The sequence below is a fragment of the Crinia signifera genome, chromosome 3 (genome assembly GCF_055691185.1).
Source record: "Crinia signifera chromosome 3, ASM5569118v1, whole genome shotgun sequence".
NCBI lineage: Eukaryota > Metazoa > Chordata > Amphibia > Anura > Myobatrachidae > Crinia > Crinia signifera.
The window spans coordinates 133,697,873-133,710,863 of NC_139219.1; the positions used below are offsets into that span (position 1 = coordinate 133,697,873).

Genomic DNA, 12,991 nt, shown 5'->3' on the forward strand with positions numbered 1-12,991 from the left:
TAACCTCTAGCTCCTGCTACCTTCTTATTAACACACTTCTAGCTTAGTTTTTTCACTTGTGTGCTGCCCTGGGGTGACTTGCTTATGCTGGCCTTTTTGGGGTTCTGCGCCCCAGATCCAAACTTAGTATTAGGGACCCACCAGAAATGAGGTTACCGTGAAGCTGGTTGGTGGGCAAATATTTCTTGGCCAATTGATATACCAAGAACCTCTGTTATTGATTGATTTGATTAATAATATGGAGTGTGCATCTGCACCACATGTTTTTCTTTGCAGTACATAATTATAAGAACCACTTCAATTCGAAGTCTTGGTTCAACCCTTTAGGGGCTAACATTTTTTAATGTGTAGATGAGTCTCAGCTTTCGCTAAATTCAACCCTGTGTTCTTATCCTTCCAGTTGGGAACGATTTACCTATAAATCTTCGGATGAATTTTATCAAACAATTATGAACTTCTTTGAAGTGGCTCGATAAATGATGCGTCTGGAGACCTTTTTTAGATGTAAATGTTCGGCAGTTTGGTTTTTAGGTGTCTTGTTCTTCCCACATAATATAACCCACACGCACATTCTATTAGGTAGACTACATTGGTTGTTTGGCACGTAATAAAATCTTTTATTTTGAACGTTGGAGTGGATAGAGTGTCCTGATGCTATACTCCTAGGATATATTATATGACTATAGCATATATATTTAGTGATATACTCTTAGGAAATATGACTGCAATGGCATTTTCAGGCTTTGCATTCAAATTGGCATAGTCAACTGTTGTTTGTGCAGCACAAGGCAGTGTAAATATATGGATCTTTTTGGCTTCCCTCCCACAGTGGAGAACTAATCATCTCCCAGCCCGAAGGGTAATTTGGGCGTGGCGCACTTGCGTCTTGTGCACAAAAAAGGACAGGACGTATGTGCCAGTGCTCCATGTCAAATTCCGGCAAATGCCTCAATTTCAAACCCCCACTATCCACGTCAGCCCAAAGCATGAGGACACATTACACTTCCTCCCGACCTGTTCATTCCCCCACTATCCACGTCTGCATGGATTTGATTTTATATAGCCTGAAGCGTGGTGAGCGAACGCATAAAATGAGCCTGAAGCATGGTGAGCGCAGCAAGCCCCACGAGGGGATGCGGATTACTTCACATGTATTCTGCGTCCCCTCGCGGGGCTCGCTGTACTCGCCATGCTTCGGGCTCGTTTTTCACGTCCCCTCACGGGGCTGGTTGCGCTTGCTACGCTTTATAAAATCAACTCCATGCCGACGTGGATAGTGGGGGTATGAACAGGTCGTGAGGATGCGTAATGTGTCCCGCTGCATTCGCCACGCTTCGGGCTGACGTGGTTAGTGGGGGTTTGAAATGGAGGCGTTTGCCAGAATTTGACATAAAGCAATGGCAAATGCGTCCTGTCCTTTTTTGTGCCCAAGACGCACGTGCGCCACACTCCGTAAGCGTTCTGACTGACTATGCTGACTGTGTCAGCATCTGATTGACTACGCTGACTGCGTAAAGCTCGTGCTGAAGGGACACTACGCTAAATAGTACAGTACGCAAACTCAGAAATACAGCCGCAGTCACAATCGCTTCACCTTCACCTCTGACTGACTAAGCTGACTGCGTAAGCATTCTGACTGACTACATAAATTACTAAATGGGCACTGTGAACTGCCGCCGCTGTGCTGAAGGGAGACTATGCTGAATAGGACAGTACATAAACTACTTAACGGGCGCCATGATAATACACAATACCTAAATCTTTATTGGAAACATGCAGTTTTGTAACTACTAGGGTAACATAATATAGGGGTTCAACACCTTCATGTTGCTTGATGACAGTTTCATCAGAAAGAATGTAACTTGTAAGCTTCAAATTGTTCTGATGAAAACTAGTCAATGTCCTTCTGTCCTAAACTGCAATGGAATTTTGTATAAATAGTCATGCAAATGTGAAATATACTGTAAATGCATAATTTAAGCAGTAGTAGTCATAACTGTACATATCTTTAAGGGGATGATTATGTTTTTGTTTTTTATTAACTTTTTCATTTTTGAAATCAGTTTTCTTGATTATTATTTCTTATTTGTATAGCATGTGATGAGAGACATGTTCTAGAGCAGGGGTGGCCAAACCTGTCCTCAAGATCTACCAACGGTGCATGTTTTCCAGGCAACCTGTGGATCTTTAGTAGAAATGAATGCAGCAGGTTTTAAAATGTGACAGTTTGTAATGACTGCAGCTGTGCACCAGCTAGGTAACCTGGAAAACGTGGACCGTTGGTAGATCTTGAGGACCAGTTTGGCCACCCAAGCGTAGCCTTCCCAATGGCCCTGTCGACTTAAAGCCACGTCGACCCTTTTCATGTGTTTACCATCAGTGGTCAACCTAATGCATGTCGACCTTAGTTTAGTCAACCTAATGGGCAAATAAATTATCATTTTTTTTTTCCAGGAAGCCAATATGCAGTCATGTATTCTGTCCCTCTCTTTGAAACAGGGTTCTCTAAACAGTGAAGGAAGCCAGGGCTGCCATTAGGGCGGTGCTGTGGGTACAGCTGTCCCGGGCCTGGCATCTCTGAGAGATATGGAAGGGCCCAGGCAGTTAATTTTGCCCACCGCTCCCCCCGCCCCCCTGAGTGCCTCCGCTGTGCTACCTGCACTGCGCTCAGTGTGCTGAACAAAGCAGGCCTCTTGAACTCAGGACGCCGGCGGCCAATTAAAATGCACCGGCTTTTGAGCCAATCAGAGCTCACGTACCGTTAGCCAATCAGAGCGGCTGCCGGTACGCGAGCTCTGATTGGCTCACCAGCCTCTGAAGCATTTTAATTGACCGCCGGCATCCTTAGTTGAAGAAGCCTGTGCTCCGCAACCTGCTAAGTTCAGAGAAAGAGGGGATGAAGGAGCAGGAGCCGGTGTCGGTAAGTGAAGGGAGGAGGGAGGGGGGGAGGGCGGACTGGAAATCAGTACCAGGCCCCAAAATTCCTAGTGGCAGCCCTGAAGGAAGCAACAGTGATAGCAACTCCAACTGCATCTGTACAAAGCCGAATATACTGTAGAATATTAATTGGAGTCAGAATTGCATAATATCTAAAAAGAACAATGAAGCTACTTTGCTGTACAATAAAGTTTATAGAATAATCAAGATCTTAAACACATTTATAAAAATACATGTAGCCTCCTGAGAAAAGCTGGTTAGTACACGGCTGTGCATATGGTCCAACTAGAAAAGCTGCATTTATTTAAAGCTGCTATAAACATCTAAATGTTCCAAAACAAGCTAAGGTGAAAAGAGGTGGAAGTCAATAAACCCAATATCTTTATTTTGAAATTGCAAGGTTTTGAGTTATAAGGGATAAAGTTAATTAAAAATGTTAATAAAAACAAATCTTTCACCGTGCCTTGGCGTTAGGATGGGTTTATTTTTTAAATCATTTAAGAAAGTTTGACTAAGAGCATGAGCATTAACTATTCATTAAGCCTAATTTCTGTAGCGTAATGTAGTGTCCTTTTGAAAATGAAATGAATATAGTAAATTTAACACAAAGTACCATGGAACCAATTATTTTAGATTTGCATAATATAGTGGCCCACAACTTTTTCTAGTGTCATGACAAACCTGACAACACTTATACGTGATAAACTATTCCATGCACACAGAGTAGGCAATTTACTCCCCTCCACATTGATCCTGATTCCACACTAGATAGACCTGACTACAATGTAAACACTTGGGGCCAAATGTAATAGGATGTGAGCATCAGAAAGTGAGAAAGTTTGAGAGCGTTTCCCCTTTTTTTAAAAGCAGCAATCATTTACACTGATTTTGCAATGTAATTAATTGCCGTTTTAAAAAAAAATGGGAAAACTCTCCCAAAATCTCTCACTTTCTGATTCTTACACCCTATAACATTTGGGCCTTAGGGTCAATCCAATGACCCACCATGAAGTCAAGGCCTGAATAAATGGAGTGAGCTTGGGACGCAGTGGGGGCTAATTGCAGTGCTCTGGCCAGAATTTTACACGCTTCTGCATTGACAACTTCCCTCTTTCCTTTTTGCTAAAGAAACCCTGTATACAGGTGATACATTCACTATTGTGTTCTGCCCCGGTGTTTTGTAATCAAATCACTAATCCCTAAATGATGGATCCCTCAGAGGGTAACGCACAGCAAAGATGCCAGCTACTAAATACAGTAAATGTATGGCATAGAGCAATTTAGTGGGGAATTCAATTTGCCTGCAGTAAATTACAGCATGGAAAAAGGGTTTTTGCCTCGGCCTTGTATGCCGGTAAATAAATTGCACTTCTTTTTTAACCCAAGACCCCTGTTAACAACTGTTAACATAAGGTGTTAACGGATGTTAACATGGTTTAATATGTTTTGATACACGGAAACCATCAAATGTTCTCAGATTCATATGTAAACAGGGTTGTGGCACGCATTAACTCACTTCCTATAATTCTTGGCATATCTTAGCTACATAAATGGTTAATATATTAAAATACCAAAGTACTTTGTTTTGTTGAATTGATGAGACCTGAAAGCAGAGTTTAGTTTGAGTTACCTTAAAACGTTATCAGATTCGTTAGTTGGGGTTGTCTTGTCACAGCGTAAGGGCTTTGGATGTACTAAGGGCTAAGGACTATGGGTGGAATGTATTAAAGAAAAAGTACATTAAAAACCCAATTTTCTGGGTTTTTACCACATTTTCAAATGTACTTAAGTCCCTTGGCCGGGGCTTCACTGCTGAAGGTTACACCAGCTGTAGCTGGCATAGCTCCATAGAAGCCTATGGTCTTTTCTCCGCAGTGCTACCGTGTGAGGGATCCACCATGAAACCCTTCCATCGTGCCCCGCAGCCGCCTGAGAGAATTCCAGGTAAGAGACCTGGAAGTCCAGGAAGTCCAGGCAGCGGCAGGGATTGCGAAGGGCAGCTCTTATCTCATGTGTGGAACAAACTACTGTACATAGTGAAGGATGTACCACCAGTGCTTGGTACATCCCGCCTTATGTATTTTGTCTGTGTACAGACTTAATCTACCTTTTTTGAAAAAGAAGGCCTGTATACTGGTGAGCAATTCACTATTACATTGCTCACATAAACTGTTGTATTTCTCAGCACATAAGGTCCATACCTCATATTATTCTGTCACATGGTGTACTCTTAATTAATATGATCAAAGTATCTGTATTATAGCTATTGATGGTAAAGAGTGAGGGGACACAAAAGGTGTGAGTAGTAAGTGGTTATAAAAAAGATATTGACTACATCAGTGGTTCTCACTCGGTCCTCAGTCCTCAGTTCTCACTCGGTCCTCAGCCACACAGTTAACATTTTCCAGGTCACCCGGCACGTGCACAGGTGCATTCATTACTCACAGACACATTTTAAAATATCCACAGGTGGAGCTAACTATTTCACTTGATTCTGTGAGGAGACCTGCAAAACATGCACTGTAGACTACATTATATGGCTTGATATCTAAACGGCCACAGTTTAAATGCGAAAGCACCCTACTGCACATAACCCACCAGGCAGATCAATAATCTCTTCACGTGATCTTTACTGTATGCCATAATCGCAATATGTAGATTATTTTTTAAACCATTGATACATAATATTGAATATTAATTGGGAGACATTACACATTTTTTTAAATAAATTGAGATATTTACACTACGTTAGGACATTGGATATAGTAAATCTGTACATAACATATTGACCCGTTCTGAATGTACTGTATGCCATCTTAAATATTGCCACTTCCATTATATTCATGTCCACCATTTGACTTCCTATTGTTGCTTATTGACACTGTTCTTGACATTTTTCTTCATAAAAATTATTTTCTTTTGAATAATGCATTTTACTTACAGTGGTACTGCTATGGGTTCAGATATGGCCCCATCATATGCCAATGTGTTCATGTACACGTATAAAAGGCATTACTTAATGAATCATCCTTTAGCCAACTATGTCCATTTTTATGTTCGCATTTTTGATGATATCTTTATAATATGGACTGACGATCAGACAAAATTATTCCCTTTCTTTAGCAAGTTGAATAATATGAGTGAATAAATTAAATTCACTCTGAACTTCAGTGATAAATGATCAGTTATCTATCTATTATCTATGTTTTACCCAAAGCCACTTAAAAGGGGTTGATCATATTCTCAGGTGGTCTGGGTAACCAGAATTAAGGCTCCCATACAGTAGTCTGATTTGGGATGATTATACGTAATCCCAGTGGGTCAGGCTCAGAAATAGGCCCAAATCAGAGGTTTTTGACATCCAATATGATGCGTGGTCCCCTGCACATCGGATGGAATCTGTAGGTCAGAACCCCTCCTGGCAGTATGAATGATACATTTCATGTGAAAAGGACCACATGTGATGCAAAGCATGCTGCTGCTATACATTGCAGTAGAGTGTGGCTAACTTTACTTTTGACATATAAATTATCACAAGTCTTGTTTACAATGGTGGAAAAAAAGGACAATATGGCTATGATGCCAAGGATGTCCAAGACGCCATGGACAAGTATTTAAAATTGGATAGAGCTGAGTTGTTCACTAATAAGAAACGCTCACAACATTCTGAGCGCATCATTTGAGTCACACATCGTCAAAAGTGTGATTTTAAAACACTGGCACATTAATCAATTCTGGGCAATTTGTGCAAGGAAACAACATTAATTTGCTTCAAATGGAGCAGCAATATTAACAACATCTTCTAACTTTGGCTATAGGGCCCAAGCATGGTTATCCCTAATACATGGAGAATATCGTTGCCCTGGATGCACAAATAGATACATCATGATCACTGTGGAAAATTCAAAGATATTTTATCTGGAAGAAGTTTTAACATCAACTATTATCTAACAGCAGATTTTTGTTTTATGCCATCATATGTCTATGTGAAAGGATTCACTTTAGGAAGACTATCAGGTTATTGAAAGAAATTTTCACTCAAAAAGTCCTTTTGTCTATTGGCTTTCAGTAATCCATATGTAGCAAAACATTTTGGGGAAAAGACACACAGTATTTTTGACATTTGAATTAGCCCATTGATCACATTCCTCCATTAAGGATAAGTGGTAATTGGGAAAAAATACTTGTACAACAAGAAGCTAGATTATTTATGATTTAAACACACTGGTACCAATTTGTGAACAATAGGTTGGATTGTCTAATACAGTCTTACGTCATACTGTGCCCCGCAAACAAAGTGTTTGGGAGCATCAAAACACCCTATACTCACTGCTCATGTGTCCTGATGGATCTGAGTGATAGTGGGTAACAGTTGTTGGCTTTTTGGTGTCAGTGATTGTGTTTAAAGATGCAATTACACTGCAAATGTCACAGTTACTTCTTCAAGTGCATGCACCTTTAAAATCAACCCCACTGCTATATATACTTGTTTGTTTATATACAGTACATAAGGGTCTGTTTATTAATATCCAGCGATTATGGTGATTTTATGCAACACTAGCTGCCTTTTCAGTACCGTCCTAGGTCTGTAAGCAGTGACAATCTGTAAGCACTAGGCTGCAAATATACGCAGCCTAGAGAACAGGTCTGAATCAGGCGCTTACAGATCAAGGACGGTATTGAACGCCGGTAAATGCCGGCCATCCGGATGCCCGCCCACCCGCTGCACAAATCCCCTTGCTAGCATGCGATGGGATGTGCACGATAACACATCCCCTTGCATGCTGCTGCAAGGAGGAAAAATAATTTGATGGTCGCTCACCATCAAATGATTTTTGCAGCCTTCGATATGGAAAGTAAGTCTATACTTACTTTTCAGATGACTGCTGTCCTCCGAATTCGGGGTGGGCGCTGAAGTCATGTGACGTCAGCCACCCGCCTCATGCAGGCATTGCCATGCCAGTGTCAGCAGAGGAACAGCCAGCATTGATGGGGATGCCCATAAAATGCTAGGTGCTCCCATGCTGTTGCCCTCTACCAGTCCCCATTCTGCTCCTCCTGGACTGTACGGCTTGGTGACTGTGACACTCGGCCATGGGGACGAATTCGGACCCCAAGCTACAGGTTTGAATCGGCACCTTAGTTACCTTTTTGTAAGTCCAGTCTGAGGGGATACTGTATATGACTAGCTGACCTGACTATCTGGCTCTCACATGCCTGGTGGAATTTAAAGTCCAGACTTGATGCTTCCATTTCCTCTCATAATTAAAGAATAATTGTAAAAAAAAACAAAAAAAAACAAAGGACATGAAACAGATGTTTCAGATATTGATCATTGCCAATATACTATCATCATCAGTGGCCTTGTGAGCCATAGCGGATTGTGCTTTACTAAGTAGCCCAATTCTGGTTTCATTTATTAAACTAATTCTGCAATTTTATTTTAGGATTTAAATAACTTTTTATAGGCAAAATCTTTTTACACTCTTAACTGTTATATCGTCTTTCTTTTATAGGTAATCCAAGCTGTCTTTTTTGGGATTTGTGTACTGTCTGACCTGTCCTGTCTTCTAACAAAGGGCAGTGACAACCATGAACAAGAGCGCCAGCTGAAAAAGCTCATCTCCCTCCGTGACTGGATGATGGCTGTTCTAGCATTCCCTGTAGGAGTCGTAAGTACTTTGTTTCATTACAAATATATATTACAGCAGTGGTAGCCAACCCTAGCCCTCGAGAGCCACCAACAGTTCACATTTTCCAGACAACCTAGCTGCTGCACTCATTACTCACTGACACATTTTAAAAGATACACAGATGGAGCTAATTAGCTCACTTGTGATTCTGTGAGGAGACCTGCAAAACATGCACTGTTGGTAGCTCTCGAGGACTAGGGTTGGCTACCCCAGTATTACAGTATATATAACATTTTAAATAGAGGATAATGCAATTTATTTTTACATTTGTGTGCAAAGTAACTCTATTATCTGTAAAGAGTGAATTCTGGTAACAATATAAAGGTACATGGTTGTGACATCACCCCTTATATAATAATAATAATAATAATAATGCAGAAAAAAACATTACTGTACAAAGGCAATAATTGGTTGTATATTTTTTCTTTACTAATAATGGATATGACCTACAGAATTACTCTCAAATATACCCACCAACATTATCCATTTCTTATAAACAGAAACTCTACTTATATGTATAAATTTAAACAAATCACAGAGGTTCTGCCACGTCTCCAGTATGGGATAAAGCGATAGAGCTACAATACGTATATTTTGCTTCTTTAATTAACTTCTTTCTCACATGTTGCAGACTCTTAAGGGGCATACACACAGGATGATTTCTAAGCGATCTGAAGCACTAATCGCTCTATGTGTATGCCCTGCATTGTGTGGTCCCGCGCGTCGCTATCGCCCATGGGGAGAGCCATTGCTTGGTATGGCTTTCCGTAAATTGTACGGCTTTGCCAATTAAAAACAGGCAAAGCCCCATTCAGCACGATCGCTTATCACACAGCATTGCGGTATGCATCACTCAGCCAAAAAGCCGGGTCACCACGTTTGTATGCCCCTTTACCCTTCTACTGTTGCTAAAATAATACATTGCTGAATACAGGAAAACGAAAACATTCCAGAGAACTTTGTTAATCACTTTAAATTTTGTTTCCTACTGAGCTAAATGAGAATCACCTACATGTACTCTGAAAAATAATTTGTCTTTATGCATAGATGCATTTGACTCCTATCAGTACGCTTGGCCAACTTACGCTGTGAGCAGACTCAAGGCAAACTGGGTTGACCTATATCTTTCAGTGCTATATTAGATATTACCAGGTGAACTGTTAGTAGCTCTTGAGGACTGGAATTGGCTATCCCTGTTCTAGACCAGGCATGTGTTTCATTAGATACAGTATACTGCAGAGGTGATTATACTAATCATTATTGATTCAGATTACTGCTCTCCCTATATAATATCCCTGGGCCCACTGATATTTATGTTTGTATATATTAAATAGGCCTGCTAAGCAAGAACCATTAGATGCCACCCATGAGTGTGGCTAAATTCTCTTTGCTACAATTTCAATTGGTAATAATTACATTTTGGTGTGTTCATGATGCATTACATCTGGCGAGTCACATATAAATGAAGGTAATGTTTCTATTTGCTGTTTCAGATGATAGATGAGGAAATGATAGTCAACGAACCATCAAATTGGTTCACAGAGAGCAGAGATAGCCTGCTGCGTGGGTAGTCCCGGAGGACACCGGAAATACTTGTGTGATCAACAGTAGCCAGATGATAGAAAACAACATTATTCAAAAATTATATATGACAAAAATAACTTAGGAAGAAGTGGGGTATAAGAACAAATGAAGTTCTAACTGAAATGTACATAGTGATTTTTTTTTTAGGAAAATATTGTTAGCAGTTAATGGGGTTTATTTACAAAGCATTGAGTTGTAAAACCTGGTGCTTCTGAGCATTTTAATGCTCAATAATTATAAGGTCAACCTTGTACTATCAAGACACAGCTAATGAAAGCATTTCCCTTTTTTTAAAAATCAGGCATAAACACGTTAAGAACTCTTAAAAAGAACCCATGGGCCAGATGTAATTGCGTCCATGCGGGATACCGAACAAATGCTGACATTTTTAAAATGGAAATCATTTTACAAGGTAGTGTAAATTTCTAATCGTCTGTCAGTTTACATTGAATACATTTTTTTCTGTACCAGCTAACAGAAAACCTGGCCTGCCACTACTGCCTTGAGAGATTAATGGTAAATTGTATACTCCCAAATATTTTAACTGTCTGTGAAACTAATTTCACAAAGTGGGAATTAGTTCTTTTAAATACTGTAAGTGACTATTTTTCTTAGTAAAATCATACTTTTGCAGGTTTAAAAATACAGTATTCATTTTCATATAAATTTGTTTTTATCTCCAACAAATTAAAAACAATATTGAATGTGCAACATTACATGTGAGTTAAGGGATTACAGAATAGCTGCACAGTCGTTCATATGGTTGCAAACTGGAGGCTTTTGTCAGTTAATCTGCGCTATTGGTTTACTCACTACTTCCTGGCCCTTTCTTTCTGACTTATGTTAATGCTGTCAGTTCCAGCTTACTAATTACAATAACATGTATTTTTATTTCTTGCCTTGTAAACTTGGTTTCTAAGCTACATTAAATGATGAATTATATCATCTAAATTAAAATATTGCAAAGTTATAGTATTTGAATGCTTGTATTTGCAGCCCTGCCATGATAAGCTAAATATATATATATATATATATATATATATATATATATATATATATATATATAGTTTATTTTAAATGTGGCTGCATGTACTGTATGTTTTCTGCCATATGGAATGAGACAAAAGGGTAAGAGCCGCCACTGGTTGTAGTGTATGTGGGTTTGTGTTGTACTGCATGTGGTGTGTTATGTGTGTGTGTTTTGTTGTGTGTATCTGTCCAATGTGTAAGAGTGTGAGGTGCGGTACGTATATATGTGTGTGTGTAGTGTGCTGTGTGTATCCTGGCAATGTTTAAGTGTGTGCGTTCTGTGTGTTGTACTGTTTTTGGGTGTGTGTTGTAGTCAGTGGCGGTTTTTACCTATGGGCTGCAGGACTGCAGCCCCTCCAGGTAAAATCCGCCACTGTCTCTGCCTAAGTGAAGCCTGATGCAATCTGTGAGACTGCTCTGGCTTCAATGTGACTAGCAGTGACTTCCTATTGGAAGTCCAACCTGCCAGTCACCCAAAGCAATCCTATTGGGAGGTGTTCCCTCCCTCCGGGATGCCTCTCTGTGCGCAAATGTGGGGCAGCTGCCAAAATCTGTTCTGCGCATGTGCAGTACCGCAAACGATACTGCGCATGCGCCGGAACCCTGCAAAGGCAGCCCATGGAGGCTTGGGCCAGCGCATTTGAAGTACCCGTTCAGGGGATCGGCAGATGCAGGGTGCCTGGTGACGGCAGTGAGCGAGTCGGACGAAACACTGACAACCCGCTCACAATGTGCATCATGAGCAGGTCGTCCTGGTGTGTACAGGGCAATACCCTAACCCATGTGTATTTAGACTCTTTAGACTCAGGTCCTTTTGGGACATACAGATGTGTTCCTACTGAGCTTACATGCTAATAGCTACAAAACTAAATTCACTTTTTTGCCGCATACCTCAAAACATGACAAAATTCTCTGTTCCTGGACTTCCTTACCAGTGGCAGTTGTAGAGGTGGGACTGCACAGTCCAAAATTCAGCTGCTTTATTTGAATTTTGGACTGTGCTGCAGCCTCACCTCTGGAGACGCCACTGGCAAACAAGTCCAGGAACAGAGCATTTTGTCCCTTCTGGTATAGGACATTTTGGGAGGTATGTTGCTGTGATTAGTGTGTCTGCAGATGTGTGCACACACCCGTCCATAGGATCACATGTTGAGGGTGCATGTTAAACTTGTCTGTTTCCAGTAAGGATAAGTCATTCATGGCTGGGGACTCCTTTTTTGACAAGAAAACCTTATCACCACTTTTGCATAGGATTTGCTTCAATATAGGGTGTTTTGGCATTTTTAGTTTTTTATAAATGTATTTTTTTGTATATTAATATGACATTTTTTGAAATTTTATGTGCATCCGTATCAAACTGGATACAATATTTTCTACATATAAAGATTTGAAATAGGATGTTAAAAAATTACTATGGGTGTGACATGAAGGTATCAGCATTCTTTGTCATCTAGTGTAATTGTGACAGCTGGTCCCATAAGGCATTGCTTGCTACCTGTGTTACCCTGACATTTCCGTGTGGCATAAATAGGTCAGCTTTGAGTATGACATGGGTTAAGAGACCACAGATGTCCAAGCATCAAGAACCATTTTTTCTTTGTATTGTAAAATACTGTTAAATATATGGAAATTGACAGGAGAATTGGCGTATCTATAATGGGTGTAGGCTGTGCTGTACATTGGGTTCAGGGGGGCCCACATAGTCCACCCAGTAAATAGGATTTTGGGGGTCAAACGCACTAGACCAT

The 12,991-nt window shown here is 40.4% G+C and overlaps 1 protein-coding gene across 2 annotated transcripts in view; it reads left to right on the forward strand.

The window, feature by feature from the left end:
• The window catches only part of AIG1 (androgen induced 1), a 235,233-nt gene that overhangs the window by 64,027 nt on the left and 158,215 nt on the right, over positions 1-12,991 (forward strand). The window contains exons 2-3 of one of the 2 annotated variants that reach the window (XM_083176546.1): positions 8,454-8,609; positions 10,516-10,660. In XM_083176546.1, the coding sequence (XP_083032672.1) occupies positions 8,454-8,609; positions 10,516-10,521 (162 nt within the window). In that variant the 3' untranslated portion in view covers positions 10,522-10,660. Of the gene's footprint in view, positions 1-8,453; positions 8,610-10,515; positions 10,661-12,991 lie in introns of those variants that run through there. The other variant, XM_083176545.1, reaches the window with a different exon arrangement.